Source organism: Eschrichtius robustus, chromosome 17, assembly GCF_028021215.1.
Source record: "Eschrichtius robustus isolate mEscRob2 chromosome 17, mEscRob2.pri, whole genome shotgun sequence".
NCBI classification, from domain to species: Eukaryota; Metazoa; Chordata; class Mammalia; order Artiodactyla; family Eschrichtiidae; genus Eschrichtius; species Eschrichtius robustus.
In genome coordinates, this window is record NC_090840.1 from 70,877,381 (window position 1) to 70,894,889 (window position 17,509).

Consider the following 17,509-nt stretch of genomic DNA (forward strand, 5'->3'; position numbering starts at 1 on the left):
TTCTCAGGTTCCAGGGAATGAGATGGGGACATCTTTGGGGGCCATTATTCTATCTACCACAGGGAGTGATATTCTGGAGTCTGTGAAATTAGTCCACCAGATAGCGCCCTACTTCCGGGTTGTTTCTGCTCCTTATTTTTGTGGGAACTGTGGGAATGAAATGGTTCTGTAGTCTTTCTGAAGGGCAGCTGCTCAAGACAACTGAGTAATTTTCCTTAGTCCAAGTTGGTAAAGCCAGATAAGATGGAATCTCATTGCACTTGTATTTCTGAACACATTGTTTACCCATAAGGTTAATTTGAATGGTAGCTTCTGGAATGGGGTTTCTAACACTCTGCAGTTTCTGACCTCTCTGGAATTTGAATAGCAAAGGTCTACTGAAGCAGAAATAGTAGGGGGTCTGAGTCAAGGACCTAAAAGAATGGACATTACCGTTTACCAGAAAGGCTCCATGATGTAATGAGTGCTACATGTGGAGCCCAATGAGTTGTTTTTGCTTCCTGCTGTTTGAGGGAGCAGTCCTGTTCCTGAACTTCCCAGCAGAGGGGTCTTTGAGCCCTATGGATTAACCTATGGTCTCTCTGAACTGCTTTGTTTCCCGTCTCTCAAAGACTGGCACCTTGGGGGAAATGAGGCAGATCAGTATTTTAATTAGCACCTGTGTTTCATAAGCCAAACTGTCATCAGTTCCTACTTAGAAGGGCTTGCTGTTTGGATTTTTCCCATACGTAGCTTTGACCCATTACCATTTCCTCCTTCAAATTTCTTTCTCAGCTACTTGCTGCATTAGGATCTTTTCTATACTAATCATTCCTATTCTACTTACTGAGTTAGATTCTTTTCTTTTGATGGTCAAAGGTTCGTGTCTTATTGATTTAGCAGGTGTAAGTTCACTTCCACCATCCCCTGTCTACTTCTGTAGTTTCTGATATGTCTACACCATAGTCAATATTTGTTGATAAACAAAAAAGATGAATTTAGCAGGTGCTCATGTTTGCTATAATTCCCTAAACAATGGTTTACAAAGATTTAAAAATTATATTGACTTTAATTTTCATTGTTACATTGCATTAAATCAAAGTTAGACTTTGGAAGAATATGAGTTCTTCTACACTTAATTATTCAAAAAATATTTCTGAGGGGGATTTATGTTGTTGACTTTAAATGAACATTATCTGAATTGGAACAGCAGGCAGAACAGTTCAGTGAGAGCCTGAATCAAGGAACTGAAAGGATGGCTCTGGCAGGAGAGAGTCTTAGGCTCCAGTCTGGCGCTGTCTCTACCACCTGTGTGATCTTATGAGTAAGTCAGGCAGCCCTGCCAAGCCTCGGTTTCCTCCTCTGTTAAATTGGGATTTTAAGAGTGGGATTCTTTCATAAGGTTGTGAGAAACAACCTGTTGTAAGTCAAGGGCTTAATACATGGCAGGCAGGCAATCAATACTTGTTGAATAAACATCTCATGGTCAGAGTTCTTTTAATTTTAGCTATGATGTCGAGGGTCTATAGACATAGGATTCAAAGTACTTAGTTATGGGCTCTTATAGTTGGATAACACGAGACCACTATATCTATGCAAGGGCAGCGTGGGTCCTATTTGTTTCAACTCATCAGAGATAAAAAGGTCTCTGCCATGCGTCAGGCTGCTGCTGAGCTGTGCCCTAGGTGTCATAAAAAGTTCTAAGTATACATCTGTCAGGTGTGGAATAAAATATTTAAAACCGTTGTTTTCTTTTTTAAAATTTATTTATTTTCCTTGTTTTCTTGGCTGCGTCGGGTCTTATTTGCGGTACACGGGATCTTCGTTGAGGTGTGCGGGATCTTTTGTCGCGGCGCTCGGGCTTTTCTCTAGTTGTGGAGGGCGGATTTATCTTTCTACTTGTGGCGCGAGGGCTCCAGGGCGCATGGGCTCTTTCGCTGAGGAGTGCGAGCTCAGCAGTTGTGGTGCTGGGGCTTCGTTGCCCCGCGTTATGCGGGATCTTAGTTCCCCGGGACCAGGGATTGTCCCCTGCATTGGAAGGCGGATTCTTTACCGCTGGACCACCAGGGAAGGCCCCTAAAACCATGGTTTAAAACTGAAACAAATACTATGGTTGCTTGCCAGTAACAAGGGTCATGGGTTTGCTAAGCCAGTGTAACAAATTCTGGAAGAAAGTGTCCCCAAAGACCTTCTCACCAGAACTGAAATTAAGAGCGTCTGAATTTCTGCCTTTAAAAAGCGACTCTGGAGCCATCTGTAAGGAGCAGAGCGGCAACAGGCTGCACGCAAGAATCTTATCTCCTAGATTCCTTCTGGACCTCCCCGACGTCAGCACCGGCTGTTTACCATTTCAACTCCCTGAATCCCTACATTTTAAGAATTTGGACCTTTGTGGGAATTCCCTGGCCGTCCAATGGTTAGGACTCTGCGCTTGCACTGCGGAGGGCCGGGGGGTTCAATCCCTGGTGGGGGAACTAAGATCCCGCCAGCCGGGTCGCAACAAAACAAGAATTTGGAGCTCTGAAGGAGAGCCCAACTGTTTCTCTTCCACAAGGTGTAGCAACTACCAGGAGGGGATGAAGGATCACTAGACCTTTGCTCTACCACTCCACTGGGGGGAAAGCTCTGACTTACACATTTCCTTCATCAGCCTGGACCCCTTCCACCTGGCCTCGGTTCGGGATTGGCTCTTAAGAGACCCCGGGACCTCACCGTTCTTGCCCTTTTTTAAGTCAACTATGGCCCCCTTCCCAAGTCGCTGCTTCTTGGCCGGCCGCACCCCAGTGCCTGTAACCGCCTGCTCCAGGGCCACCCGGGCTCTCATTTGGGGGAAAGTGGGTCATCCAGCAATGGCAATACAAACCCAATTAATTCATCCAAAGACTGACAGAAGGACACGGAGCGCACGAGCAAGGCGCCACTACCCGGGTCCCTCCCGCCTCTACCTCGCTGCCCCGCCCCACAGCTTGCAGGGGGCGGGCAGGAAGGCCGGTCCCGGGCTCCGCCCCCCGGCCTCGCGCCGGCGAGCGGAAGTGACGCACGCCCGAAGCCGTTTCCGGCGGGCCGAAACTAGGAAGAAACTTGGAGCCGCCGAGGTGTCCGGCCCCCTGTCTCCGGTGCACCCGTGCCCCGTGGCCCGGGCCGCACCGAGCTGTCGGGAGCCCAGGCCATGGGGCAGCCCGGGCCGTCCGCACTGTGAGGCGTGGGGCCTCCCGCGGGCTCCTCGGACGGGCCAAGGGCGGGCAGGCGGGAGGCGTTGTTCCAGCTGCGGTCCCGGCCGCCGCCGCCCTCCCGGGCTCCCGGCATCATGAACATAGACGTGGAGTTCCACATCCGGCACAACTACCCCTGGAGCAAGCTGCCGGCCAACGTGAGGCAGGTATGGAACCTGAGGCCGGGGTCCCGCCCCGCCGTCACCTGCTCGCCGAGCCCGCGGGGCCGGGGCTGGCGCCTCTGGGCTGACTCCCGGCCTTCCCCCGCCCAGGGTCTTGAGATAACCTATCCGCAGCCCGCGGATGAGGAGGGGACGGTCCTGGGGCCACAGGGGCAGGACGGGGCCGTTTCGAAATGGGATGGAATGGTGTCCAGTGGGCTCGCTTGGCGCCTTCTCACGCAGACCTCCCTTCAGCCGGGCACTGGGCTAGGCACCTTCGAAACAAATTTAAAACATGGTTCTTGACCTCCAGAACTGCGGGGTGGTGGGAAAGGGACGGGAAACAAATGAATCGGTTACAGGCTGATAGCAGCTCACACGAACCTGCATGATAGTATATGCGAGCGCGCAGAGGAGGGCGTCAGAAACCGTCCAGGGAGTGTCAGGACGTTGTGTAGGGGAGGCATTTAAATTGGGCCTTAAAGGACGAATAAGAGATAGATAGTTAAGAGGGATTCAAGATTTTCCAGCGAGAGGGAAAGTCATTTTAAGAAGCTTGGACGAGTGAAAGCGTGCTTTGAGAGTAGTGAGGGACCTCCTCCATCACCGGAATCCGGAGGTGTAAATGTATTGGTGTGTTTGGCTGTGCGGCTTGGTGAGTGCGTGGGGAGTGGTAGCGGTCAGGGCCGGATTTTGAAGGGCTTTCGGACTTTGTTTTCTTGGACTTTAGTCTGTCAACAAGATGGGTTTATTAGAGATGTTGCAACAGGAGAGCGAGGTTTTTGGAGGTTTTTGTCCGAGAGGTAGTTCTCAAATGCTTGAGTGTTATTTTTACTCAGTTGTTTTACAGATATTTATTGAACACCTACCATGTGCTATGCCTTGTTTTAGGTGCGGGTCATTTGCAACAGTCAACACGGGAAAGCCCTGTCTTCATGGAGCTTACGTTTTAGTAAAGAAAGACAGTTAACAAATAAATGAATAAATACATAATATGGCGGGCGGTGGTAAAGATTATGAAGGAGTGATATGTGCTGTATAGAAGGCACTGTTTCTCTCTGGTCATAGATTAACCTTCAAGTTCCTGCCATGTTGCTTGGTTGAGAGTGAAATTCTGTTTTCCATTGGTGCTGGACACTGGCATATTTGGAAAGTTTGGGTTGGTGGTGGTGATGGTATAAGGATTGTTACTTTGCCTGCTCTCCCAGCTTGGGGTCTTAGTTCCAGGAAATGAATAATTTAAGGTTCTGGCGGTGCGTCGTGTGGCAGAGAAAACACTTTCCCTTCGAGATACCAAAAACACAAGAAAGTGGAAAGGTAAATTTAAGGAACTCAGAATTCTTGGGTGCCAGTGGCTGCCCATGTGACGTTAATCTTGAATGGGAAGAAGAAAGCTCTAAACCTGAGAGACTGAGTTTCTCTTGTTAAGCTGGAATGGGGGCTTTGATGGACACTTTTTGTTTTTAGGGTTTTGTGGCATATGGCAAGACAGCTGGAAGAACCAACAATTCTTTGTTGCCATGTTTTCTCTACTCTTCCTTTCACAAAAATAAATGTAACATAATAGAAGAAAGATGGATGATTCAATTATGTCCAACAGAAATAATTGATCTTAATTAGTATTGGGAAAAGCCCTTTTTTTTGAATTTTTGAATTTTATTTTATTTATTTTTTTATACAGCAGGTTCTTATTAGTTATCTATTTTGTACATATGGCAAAAGCCTTTCCAAACCTTAGTCATGACTATTAAAAATAATCTCAGAACAGTGTTATACTTAAGTACAAGCATGACATTAAATTAAAACTTTTTTTGGTGAGATCACTTTCAAGAATTGGTGTTTTAGCTTAGGATAAGCTTCCGCTTGTAGAAGGTGTTGCAAAACCCATCTGTACAAGTTACTTCATGGATTTTCTCTAGCCTTGCTCTTTTTCCCTAGGTCTACCTTGGATTAGTACATCAGCTTTCTGTCTGGTGTCTAGCACTCAGAAAAGTACCCTCCTATCCATTCTTCATACTGTTCTGTGGTGAGGTTTCTAAATTGCAAACCCAGTCCTATTTCTATTTGTCTCCATAGAGTACATGTTGCTTCTTTTTGAATTGAGGTGTTAACTCCTCTAGAAAGGTTTTCCTGACCTATCTCTGGAGTAGTTGACCCTCAGGTGTGCTGCCCAGCACTGTATTTCTCACCCATAGCACTTACCCCACTATGGTATATTTTCTGGTTACATTACTTGTTTTTGCTTTTGTATTTTGAGCACCTATCTCGTAGTTGGCTTTTAGTAAATACTTTTGCAGTGAATGAGTGATAGTATCAGTCTGAGATTTTTTTCCAGGAGCTAAAGCTTAGTCAGTTTAAAAGTGGGGAGTAGCCCTTGTGTGGAAAGAATTTGGTTTTTGGTGTTACAGATACTAAGTACTTTGATAAGTGTTTCTGGTGAGTTTTGATGAGTTTAATTTGAAAGTGACTCATATTTCCCAGTTTTGAAAGCTGGTGGAAGGTGATTCAGATTTTTTTTTTAAATGTGTTTGAAAAAATGGTTTTTATATAAATGAGATGAAAATTTTTTACATGGTGTGAGCTATACTAGACTTTCAGAAATACATTAAAAAGTTATGGATCGGGCCATTATTTCAGGATCTTTCTATAGTTTACCAGTATTCATTGTTCAAAACAATTCATAGTTGTTTTATTTGAAGGGAAATTTTATGATGAGGTTCCAAGGAGGGTCAATTAAAAAAAACTATTGTGTATTTTGGGGGAGGTGGTGCACATTGGGGTTTGTAGGAGCAAAAGCTTTAGAAAGAATTCTTTATGCTTTTAGCATCATCTGATGCACAGTGGGTGTTTTACAGCCAGTTTCTATGTCACTCTGTCTGTTTTAGTTCCTTTTATCTGCAGCCCAGCTTCATTTGTCAGACCTGGTGGGAATTTCTGCAGGGTCTGCACTGTCTCCCAGTAAAATGACCTTTCTTTCGTTGCCTCCTGTAGTGGCAGCAGTGTTTTAAAATGTGGATGGTGGGAAATTGGGGTGGGCGTGGAAGAGAAGCCAAAGAATCTTTGTGAACAAAGCAATTATATTTTATGTACGAGGGTAGTGAAGAATAAAATCAGCTGTTAATGCAGTTTTTAGTTATTTGTGTGTATGCACATGTATTGATCAGGACCAGTCATTACTTAATGACTAGCGCAAAGACTTAGATGTTTAGTAGATACTGTATTCTCTAATTAGCTTATAAATAACAGGGACCTTATATTTTGTGTAAGTGGCTTGATTTACACTTTTTATCCTGGAGTTACCGGGAAGAGTTTTAAAGGGAGAAAACGGTTGTAAGTTAGAATAAATTAAGGGACTTACTTTGAAACAGAAGAGTAAATCCTCAAGTTTGGAAGTTGCTAAGATTTTAGCAAATTGTCTGCTGTGTGAGTGAGTGTTTGTGTTCTCTGTTCCTTGAGAAAGAGACTTTTATTTGGCAGTAGAGCTAGAGGAAATCCTTTAAAAGTTTTACAGAAAGCCTAATATTTTGAATCCCCTAAATAGCTTCAATACTGGCCCTGGTTTTGGTGCTACATAAAAGATAGGAGAGCAGTCTCTCTACAATGAACTTTACTCCTAACTTCTTGTAATGTTAAAATGGATGAAAATAATGTCAGCACATAACATTTCAGCAGTAGTGTGGGTTATGGTTCAACCTGTGATAAATCAATTAATCTAGAGGCAGGAAGAAAGATTTTGTTTTCTCACGTTATGTCCCTTTTTTCTTAAAATGCTACCCACCAGTAGTTCCAGTTGTGTGCCAGTTTATTTAGATGTGAGTTTCATCTGTTTTGTGAAGATGGCCTTAAGTGAAAGTATGTGCATGGACATTTACCTTGGCTTTCAGAAACCTATGAGTGAGAAGTGTAATAACTGAGTCCTCTGTTCCTTCTGTCATTAATCTCTTAAGATGTCTTATTTTATAGTGTGTTGGAAAGATCATAGCTAGTAATTAGAAGGGGGATAGCAGTCACATATTAAATTAAGTTTATGGTCTCACATTGAATATCATGTTAACTATAATCAGACAAACTTATTCTTTACTTTCACGAGAACCCAATTTTGAACTTAAAACACTAAATTCACAGCTAGAAAGCATTTTGCTCACTAAAAAATATATCAGAAATTCTAAAATTGTCTAAGTGTTTTCTAATGAGGCCATAAGATGACTTTTTAAAGAAATAATAGTATTTAGAGGTACATTTTAAGTGTACATTCTCCAGGAATCTTAATTTTTAATAATCATAGCCCTCAACTATAAGTAGTCATGAGACGGGGATCTGTCCTTAGTGGCCATTCTTAAATTTAAATAAATGTAGGTTCAAGAATCCATCCATCCACACAAATTGGAGATGGTCAAGAAGGAAATCTTTTTTTTTTTTTTTAGAAGGAAATCTTTTGATGATGGCTATTCTGACTGGTGTGAGATGATATCTCATTGTAGTTTTGATTTGCATTTCTCTAATGATTAATGATGTTGAGCATTCTTTCATGTGTTTGTTGGCAATCTGTATATCTTCTTTGGAGAAATGTCTACTTAGGTCTTCTGCCCATTTTTAGATTGGGTTGTTTGTTTTTTTGATATTGAGCTGCATGAGCTGCTTGTAAATTTTAGAGGTTAATCCTTTGTCAGTTGCTTCATTTGCAAATGTTTTCTCCCATTCTGAGAGTTGTCTTTTGGTCTTGTTTATGGTTTCCTTTGCTGTGCAAAAGCTTTTAAGTTTCATTAGGTCCCATTTGTTTATTTTTGTGTTTATTTCCATTTCTCTAGGAGGTGGGTCAAAAAGGATCTTGCTGTGATTTATGTCATAGAGTGTTCTGCCTATGTTTTCCTCTAAGAGTTTGATAGTGTCTGGCCTTACATTTAGGTCTTTAATCCATTTTGAGTTTATTTTTGTGTATGGTGTTAGGGAGTGTTCTAATTTCATTCTTTTACATGTAGCTGTCCAGTTTTCCCAGCACCACTAATTGAAGAGGCTGTCTTTTCTCCACTGTATATTCTTGCCTCCTTTATCAAAGATAAGGTGACCATATGTGCGTGGGTTTATCTCTGGGCATTCTATCCTGTTCCATTGATCTATATTTCTGTTTTTGTGGCAGTACCATACTGTCTTGATTACTGTAGCTTTGTAGTATAGTCTGAAGTCAGGGAGCCTGATCTTCCAGCTCCGTTTTTCTTTCTCAAGATCGCTTTGGCTATTCAGGGTCTTTTGTGTTTCCATACAAATTGTGAAATGTTTTGTTCTAGTTCTGTGAAAAATTCCAGTGGTAGTTTGATAGCGATTGCATCAAAAAATCTACAAACAATAAATGCTGGAGAGGATGTGGAGAAAAGGGAACCCTCTTGCACTGTTGGTGGGAATGTAAATTGATACAGCCACTATGGAGAACAGTATGGAGGTTCCTTAAAAAACTAAAAATAGAACTACCATATGACCCAGCAATCCCACTACTGGGCATATACCCTGAGAAAACCATAATTAAAAAAGAGTCATGTACCACAATGTTCATTGCAGCTCTATTTACAATAACCAGGACACGGAAGCAACCTAAGCGTCCATCAACAGATGAATGGATAAAGAAGCTGTGGCACATATATGCAATGGAATATTACTCAGCCATAAAAAGAAACGAAATTGAGTTATTTGTAGTGAGGTGGATGGACCTAGAGTCTGTCATACAGAGTGAAGTAAGTCAGAAAGAGAAAAACAAATACCGTATGCTAACACATATATATGGAATCTGAAAAAAAAAATGGTCATGAAGAACCTAGGGGCAAGACGGGAATAAAGACACAGACCTACTAGAGAATGGACTTGAGGATACAGGGAGGGGGAAGGGTAAGCTGGGACAAAGTGAGAGAGTGGCATGGGCATATATACACTACCAAATGTAAAATAGCTAGCTAGTGGGAAGCAGCCGCATAGCACAGGGAGATCAGCTCGGTGCTTTGTGACCACCTAGAGGGGTGGGATGGGGAGGGAGACGCAAGAGGGATGAGATATGGGGACATATGTATATGTATAACTGATTCACTTTGTTACAAAGCAGAAACTAACACACCATTGTAAAGCAATTATACTCCAATAAAGATGTTTAAAAAAAAAAAAGAAGGAAATCTTTATTAGTAGAACTTAGTTTTTTGTTAACTTAAGTGAAGTTATGCTCTCAGACTGCTCTTTTATTTGATATTAAATACTTTAGATAATTTCAGTAAGTCCTTTTAGAAAGGGAGACTGAAGATAAACACATTGAATTTTTGCTCTAATACCATAGCAGGAAAGTTTGTATGATAAAATTTAAGAAAATCTTTACTCAGTTCTGGAAATTAGAGATTCCAGGATAAAATTAGGGGGCATGGTATTGAAATTTTATGGGGTAAAAGTACTGTTGTTTAGTTTAGAAACTATTTTAAATCTATTTGAAACTCTTTTTAGAGTCTTGGAAATTCACAGAGAGAATATGAGAAGCAGGTTGTCCTGTACAGTATCCGCAATCAGTTACGATACAGAAATAACCTAGGTAAGTAGAGACATTTTTACATTGAGGTAGAAATGACTATTGCTGAATTACATTTTCATAAATCTCTCCTATCTTTTCATTATATATTTCATGGTACTGAAATTTTTCCATGTACAGCCTTTAATAATTCTGTAATGACCCTTCACACCTAACAGTAATTTGCATTAGCAAGTAGATTTTTCTTTCTAATTCCAATGAAAATTATTTTTTAGAGTACTGTTTATAGATTCATTTTACCTATAGAATATTAATTTTGATTCAGTTGTCCTCTTTTTAGTTTACTGAGAAAATATGCCAGAAAAGAAGTACATTCCTTCTTAATGATTTTTGACTTTGAGTTTTGTTTTGGTCTCTATAAATTTTCCAAATAATATAACTTTAATGAAGACTCTTTTTATAATAATTGGAACAAATTTTAAATACAACTGGCTCCATTTTTTTAAAAAAGCTTTTTTTTAAATGTTTGCTTTTTATTTGTCAGATTACTTTGATTATTCTGTTGCCCTGCTAGTCTTCCCTCCCATTTGTTACTCTTATTTTAAGCATAGTATTTCAGAGGTAGGTTTTCTATGAAAACACATTCCATGGAAGTCAGAGGTTTTTTTACATTTAAAACACAGAAAACAGCAAATAATTTTTAAAAATAGACTTGATTTCATAGAAAACTGCCATTCAGATTGGCTGTCTTGTAAAGTATCATAGGGATTGGATGGATTATAGCTTATGGTTTTTGGGGGAGACATTCCACGCTCACTTTCTTTGCTTTTTGATTTGTTAAGAATTATTTCTCTATTTTTCTGTCCCATTATACATTTTACTTATGTACTCTGAAGTCTGTTTCTTGTGGTGTAATTGTTTCTTTGTTCCAACTTAGATTGTTTTATTTGTTCTCTTCCAATTTACATACTTTTTAATTAATATTAGTTTGTAAAGTGTTTCTCCTTGCATTTATAATTATATGTAAGTGTAAGATCTGAAAAACAACTGGAGAATTTCCCTTTCTTTCCCAGTTAAACATGTCAAGAAAGATGAACGCAAGTACTATGAGGAACTGTTAAAGTACAGTCGAGATCATCTCATGCTGTACCCTTACCACTTATCAGATATCATGGTAAAGGGCCTGAGGATAACACCATTTTTATATTATACTGGGATTATGGAGGTGAGTTTACAGTGCACGTGAATCTTCAGGGATGGGATGGGACTTCATGTCGGGGACGCTTTGTGAATGATGACCAGCACTCAGCCACAGTGGACATTGTTTCTGAGTTTATAGTGTAAAAAAGACGGTTGCTTACAAGTTAACTGTTGTAGCCACACTTGTGCAGGTAGTTGTCCTTATCAGTGTTTTCTCAGTGGGAAAGTGTCTGTCTTTATTCTGTGTTCTTGAAGATGTTGTTGACCCTTTGTACTGTTGTAGCATTAATCAGTCATTTATGTTAGCACAGTTTGTATAAAATTTATTGCTTTTAATACAAGGTTAAGGTTGAAAATGTGGCTGACAGAATTGAACATTAAGCTCAGAGAAGCTTAATATATTTGGCTGTTTTCTAACTGTAGAAAGAATAAATGATGATATAGACCCAACATTATATAATGCATGTTTCAGAAGAATAGAATTGTATTAGTAGTCCTGGTTGCGGATCTTTCTGTGATTACTAACTTTTAGATGTTAGCCTTTTTCCAAAGGCAGTTTTTAGGCCTGTGTTGAATAGCTTTAAATAGTAGTTATATACTGTTTTTAAGAGAGCTTTATGTAAAGATTGGCAGTATTTATCTAGTATTCATTTGCTGTTAATTCTGTTTGAGTGCTGCTGTTCTGGGCTCACCAGCCACTTGAAGAGCAGAGGGCAGCCTAGGACTGAAGGAGTTGGGCGCCTGCAGTAGCAGTGAGGTTAGCTCCCTTTAGGACGTGGCTGCCTTCACAGGAGCTCCCTTTGCCTGTCTCCTTAAGCCCCTTCTTCACAGGTACTTCTGTAGTCCCATGTCTCCTGTGTCCCTGTTTTGGAGGAAATACAAAGTAAAGCTTGAGGCGTGGCCGCCCAGGTTTCTGTCACTCCCTTTCCCTAGAACCAGGGTAGCATAATGAAGGTGGCAGCTAAGCAGTGCGTAGAATAGTTTTGTTGCTGTGTCTCTGATTATTTTTCTGGTGTTGTACACAGGTTTGGGGGAGATAATAGAGTGAGGTTTTGTCCCATTTACCAGCTTTCAGTTGCATCCATGTGCTTGCTGTTCTCTGGTTTCTGTTTTTATACCATTGGGTATAACTCCTGGGTTAAAAATGGGTCTTATCCCCACAGTAAACAGCTGGTTTATTACTGGAGAAACAGGTGAGGGTTGCAAGAAGCTGGATACTGAGTTTGCCTCTCTTGCTGGTTGGGATTTGGAGGAGCAAAGGCTGCTGAGTGGTTAAGGTCTTTGTCAGCAGTGCTTGTCTTGGATGCTTGTTGATGGAGCTATGACACACTGTTGTTGGGCCTTCTCTCGGGATTCTCTCTAATCCTAGGGTAGGAGTCTAGGATCAGGTATGAAATGTGGAGAGCCTGGAACCCTGAACTCTGAGAGGGTATTCCTTGCATAGCTTCCACAGGGCAGAGGTTACTGGGCGACCATCTGGGCTTCATAGAGCGCTCTGAGGAACCCAGACCTGAAAGCCTGACCTTCAGTTGCTAGGTTGGGACCTCGTGGTACATGCCACACTGTGACATGCATGCTCTAGGTTGCCAGGCTCTGATCTCGGTGCTTCCTGTGACAAGGACATTTTGCGTTTAACATTTACGTTTTTTTCTTTTTAAAAGGACATTATGAACAGTGAGAAAAGTTATGATTCATTGCCCAATTTCACTGCTGCTGACTGTAAGTATTTAATTATGCTGAACGAGGCAGTGTTTAGAGTGTCTTTGTGCATGCGTGCTCTTGTCTTTCAGTATTGTGCTTTTAACCTGAAAGACTTAAAAGATGAGAACAGCAAGCAACATTATTGATAGGAATTTTATCAGGTGATACAAGTCAAGTATAAGATTTAGTCTAAATGTCTAAGAGGAATATTTTGGAGTGGTAGAATCAGAAAAATGGGACTAGTCTTTGTATTTCTAGAAAATGAAGTTCTTCCTGATACTTGGGCTGTGGTGTATACCAAATGAGGAAAGAAAATTTGTGCACAGTATTTTTGCAGCATGATATATGGTTGTTACTAACATAATTTGCTGGTGTTTTATTATGCTTATTTTAATGAAGTGTATATTTGAAATGTGACATAGTTCTGCTGTGTTAAGAAGAAACTTTCGCTGAGAAGTACATTTTGACTTCCTGGAATTGGGAGGACTTCTGCTTTTTAAAAATTTTCTCAGTTAGCATTGTCAAAAGTGTCGGCTTGAATTCACCTCTCCCAGTTGCTTGTCTTTTATATTTTGTTTGAAGAATTCTTTTTAATTTGATATTGATCATCTGTCAGTAATCAAAAGAGGAATGAAAGTCAAAGGTTTTTTCCTAGTAGGCTTGTGAGTGTACTGACATTTCAAGATGTATTAAATGTTTTTAAAGGAAAGGCTCTTTCTTTTAGGTCTAAGGCTTCTTGGCATAGGAAGGAACCAGTACATTGATCTGATGAATCAGTGTAGGTCATCAAAAGTAAGTTAGTTGTTTCCCTTCCCTTCTAATTTCTTGTCCTCCTTATCACACAATCTGATTAAATTTTTAAGTAGTAGGAATAATGAATTATGATTTCTTTGATTAAATAAAATATGCTTCATACAGAAACAACTCATCAGTATCTCTAGGTTATAGCTTAAGTGATTATTGGATTAAAAATATCTAAGGCGTAAGACATTTCATTTATTTTTAAAAATTAACTTTGCTCTGCTCATTCCACTCCCAGGGTTCACTTCATGGGTGAAATCAGTACACATTTTCCAAATGCATTTTCACCTGGGTTTCCTTTGAATTTCTGGATTTAGATCCAGATTTAATGATAGTGTTTTGAAGTAATTTACTTTGAAATAATTTAAGAATGACTTTCTCCATTCAGTGTATCTAGAATACTTCAGATTTTAAAACATGAGAATTTTAAAAGATATTTGTTTAGTCCATTGGAAACTGTCGTGTTATACTATTATCAATAAAAAAAGAAAGCAGTAATTTTAGATTGATTGCAAATTCTCAGATGTTTGTACCATTGCAGAAATTTTTCAGACGGAAAACGGCCCGTGATCTTCTACCAGTAAAGCCGGTGGAAATTGCCATAGAGGCATGGTGGGTGGTGCAGGCTGCATATATCACAGAAGATGACATAAAGGTAGATAACTTTAAAAGTTAAACATAGGATTTTTATTTTAAAAATGATTTTATAATTTTTAACTATAGTTACATAACTTTTTTTAAAAAAAGTAACACTAGCTGGTTTTCCTGAAGGAAATTATACTTAAATTCAAAATTGTAAATGATCTTAGTAGGCTAGAATATTGGTAGTTTTCGAAAATACTCTTTAATAATCAGGGAGACTTGACTTGGTTCATGTACAGTCATCTGGGGATTTTACTTACATGTTTCGTGTAAAGTGACGTGATGCCACAGCTACCAGCAATAGTATTGCCAACGGTTTTTGAGCACTTGCTGTGTGCTCAGTGTGCCAGGCACTATTCCAGCTGCTTTTTATATTGTCTCATTTGAGTCTCATCACAGCCCCAGAGCTGTGTATTATTTGTAGCCTCTTTCACATGTGAGGAAAGTGAGTGCAGAGAAATGAAGTAATGGCTCCAGTCACAGTTCTAGTAAAGGTCTGGGATTTTAACCCAGGCAGTTTGCTGTGCTCTTAATCACTGTGCTGAACTGCTGTACTGAAGTGGTAAGTGCTTGATAGGGAATAGTGTCAAGATCAAGGGATATACTATTCCCAGTGGTCAGACCACATTTGCTATAAGCTTTATACATTTTAGAAGGGATGTTGATTTAGGGGAAAGAGGTGGAATAGCAGACCAGGTGCCTAGAGACCAGTCATATCCCTGTGGCTGAAGGAATTAAGTGAGCGTGTGGATTTTTTTTTAGTTGGCATTTTGTTTTACTTCTGAGGACAGAGTAAATCCAGTGAGTGCAAGGCTTAGAAATTCTGCTTCAGTGCATTTACTTCCGAGCAGAGATGTCAGACTGTGTCATAAGATAGTGATCTTCTTGTCAGTGATAATAATCCTGTGGCATGTGAATAAACTTCTGATTTGAGAGATCCAGAATCAGCAAATGGATCAGATTCCAATGCAAAGAAGATGAGTAAATATTAGTATTTATTAGTGAGCACATTACTTGCCAGCAAGTATTGGCACTTAAAATTGCTTTGTTGTATGAGTTCTGTTGGTAGCATATTTTGGCACCTTAATTGATGGTTGTGTGTGGCTTTTTTTTGTTTGAATTCTAGAGTAAAAAATGAAAAAAATATGTAGTTCATTCAACTAATGACATATAATCATTGGTTTAAACATGAATAGATTTCAGGAAACTTATCAATTAGTTAATTTGGACAGAACCTAATTGAAAATATTTTGCTTTTCCTAGATATGCACTTTGCCCGAGAAATGCGCTATTGATAAGATCATTGATGCAGGCCCTCAACTCTCTGGATCACTAGATTACAATGTAGTACATAGTAAGTGGTTAGTAGAAATGGTCTTTTGTCAACGTAAAAAATTATTTTAAGCCGTCAACAATTTATAGCAATTATTTATCAATTAGGTAAGAACAGTAATATTTCCTAAGGCATGTTATTGTTTGAAATGTGACCTTAGTCCATTGTTTTCCAGTGTGGCTATAATTAGTCACATAGATTAGAAATTTGTACAGATGAATCATAAGAAAAATTTTGCAGTTCTGAGCATTTGAGGGAAACCAAGATTTGAAAGCTTTGATATAATGTTTTTTTCTTCTGTCTTACTTTTTTCCTTTTCATATACCATTAAGTTGTAAGAATCTTTACAGAAAATCAGGAATAAAGTTTTTATTTTATTTTATTTTTTTAAATTACAGTGTTTACTGGTTCATCTAAAATAAGATACTTTTGCTTCTGTAGGTTTATATAACAAAGGATTTATTTATCTGGATGTACCAATATCTGATGACAGTTGTATAGCAGGTAAATATGTGCTAATATTTCTCAATGTTTTTTGAATGGCTGCTAGGTGCTGGGCACTGTGTGTCACCTTATTAAGTTAGACACATATCATTCTGGGATCTTTGATGTTAGAATTTTTCAAAGAAAAACATTTCTTCCTCATTATGTTGCAACTCATTGAGGTGGTTTTAGTTAAACTCCTTTCATTTTTATCTTTTGTTGGTGTAAGCACTGTATTAAAATAGTAGAAATCTGAGATAAATTTCTCACAATCCTAAATCAAACCAGTGTTTTTATAAATTTATGTCACCTTTTAAACCTTGTTCAGTGCATAAGTTTCTACATATATTCAGTAATATCATAGAATTATATGTTCTTCATTTTACATTATTTATTTATTTATTTGTTTATTTATTTATGGCTGCGTTGGGTCTTCGTTGCTGTGCGTGGGCTTTCTCTAGTTGCGGCGAGCAGGGGCTACTCTTTGTTGCGATGCGTGGGCTTCTCATTGTGGTGGCTTCTCTTTGTTGTGGAGCACGGGCTCTAGGCGCACGGGCTTCAGTAGTTGTAGCACACGGGCTCAGTAGTTGTGGCTCGTGGGCTCTAGAGCACAGGCTCAGTAGTTGTGGCGCATGGGCTTAGTTGCTCTGCAGCATGTGGGATCTTCCCAGACCAGGGCTTGAACCCGTGTCCCCTGCATTGGCAGGTGGATTCTTAACCACTGAACCACCAGGGAAGTCCTTGTTCTTCATTTTTACCTGACATATCTGTGTCTTATATTTTCATGTCACTACCATCTTTTTTATCTTTATCTCTTCCTCCCTTCCTCTTCACCCACCTCTCCAAGTTAAATCAATACTAAGACCCTTGTATATTTCAATTTAGTAAACCATTCCCCTATTGCTGGTTGTTTTGATCATTTCCTTTTTTAAATATTTTATTCTTTTTTATTTTATTTATTTATTTTTTTGCCTCAGTGGTGATGTGGCTAACATTCTTGGACACATCCTTGGCTTTTTTTTCCCTCTAGATTAGATTTCTTACCAATTTGTAGAAACACTTGTTATATTAAGGTTATGTATTATAAGTGTGTTTTCCATCATATCTTTTAGGTATTATTCTTGTTTGTGATGTCTTTTACCATTCTAAAATATTGTGTAATCAAATATGAAGTGTCAAAAAATTCCAGGGACCTTACTGTTAACAAATGAGTGTTAGGGCTTTTTACAAAAATACTCCCTCATATCAGGTTATCATAGTCTAGTGTGTCCTGACCTTTATTTTTTATTTGTGTTACCATGTGTTTATGGCCAGGCCTTCTTTGTCTTTTTTTTTTTTTTCTATAACTTTCTTTGCTATTTCCAGGTATTTTTCTTTATTTTTATTTTTGTTAATGTATTTTTTGAGTAGGCTGTAATTATGATTATAAAATACTAAATCTACAGAAGAGTATAAAAAGTCTGCTTCCCACGCCTGCCCCTAACCACTCAGTTCCTCTCTC

General features: G+C 39.4%; 1 protein-coding gene across 1 annotated transcript in view; it reads left to right on the forward strand.

Moving 5' to 3' along the window:
* Window positions 1-3,042: 3,042 nt before the first annotated feature.
* FAM91A1 (family with sequence similarity 91 member A1) overlaps window positions 3,043-17,509 on the forward strand; it is a 42,566-nt gene continuing 28,099 nt past the window's right edge. The window contains exons 1-8 of the mRNA XM_068525636.1: window positions 3,043-3,358; window positions 9,827-9,911; window positions 10,922-11,073; window positions 12,710-12,767; window positions 13,474-13,541; window positions 14,092-14,205; window positions 15,456-15,546; window positions 15,967-16,029. Coding sequence (XP_068381737.1) covers window positions 3,287-3,358; window positions 9,827-9,911; window positions 10,922-11,073; window positions 12,710-12,767; window positions 13,474-13,541; window positions 14,092-14,205; window positions 15,456-15,546; window positions 15,967-16,029 — 703 coding nt within the window. The 5' untranslated portion in view covers window positions 3,043-3,286. The remainder of the gene's footprint in view (window positions 3,359-9,826; window positions 9,912-10,921; window positions 11,074-12,709; window positions 12,768-13,473; window positions 13,542-14,091; window positions 14,206-15,455; window positions 15,547-15,966; window positions 16,030-17,509) is intronic.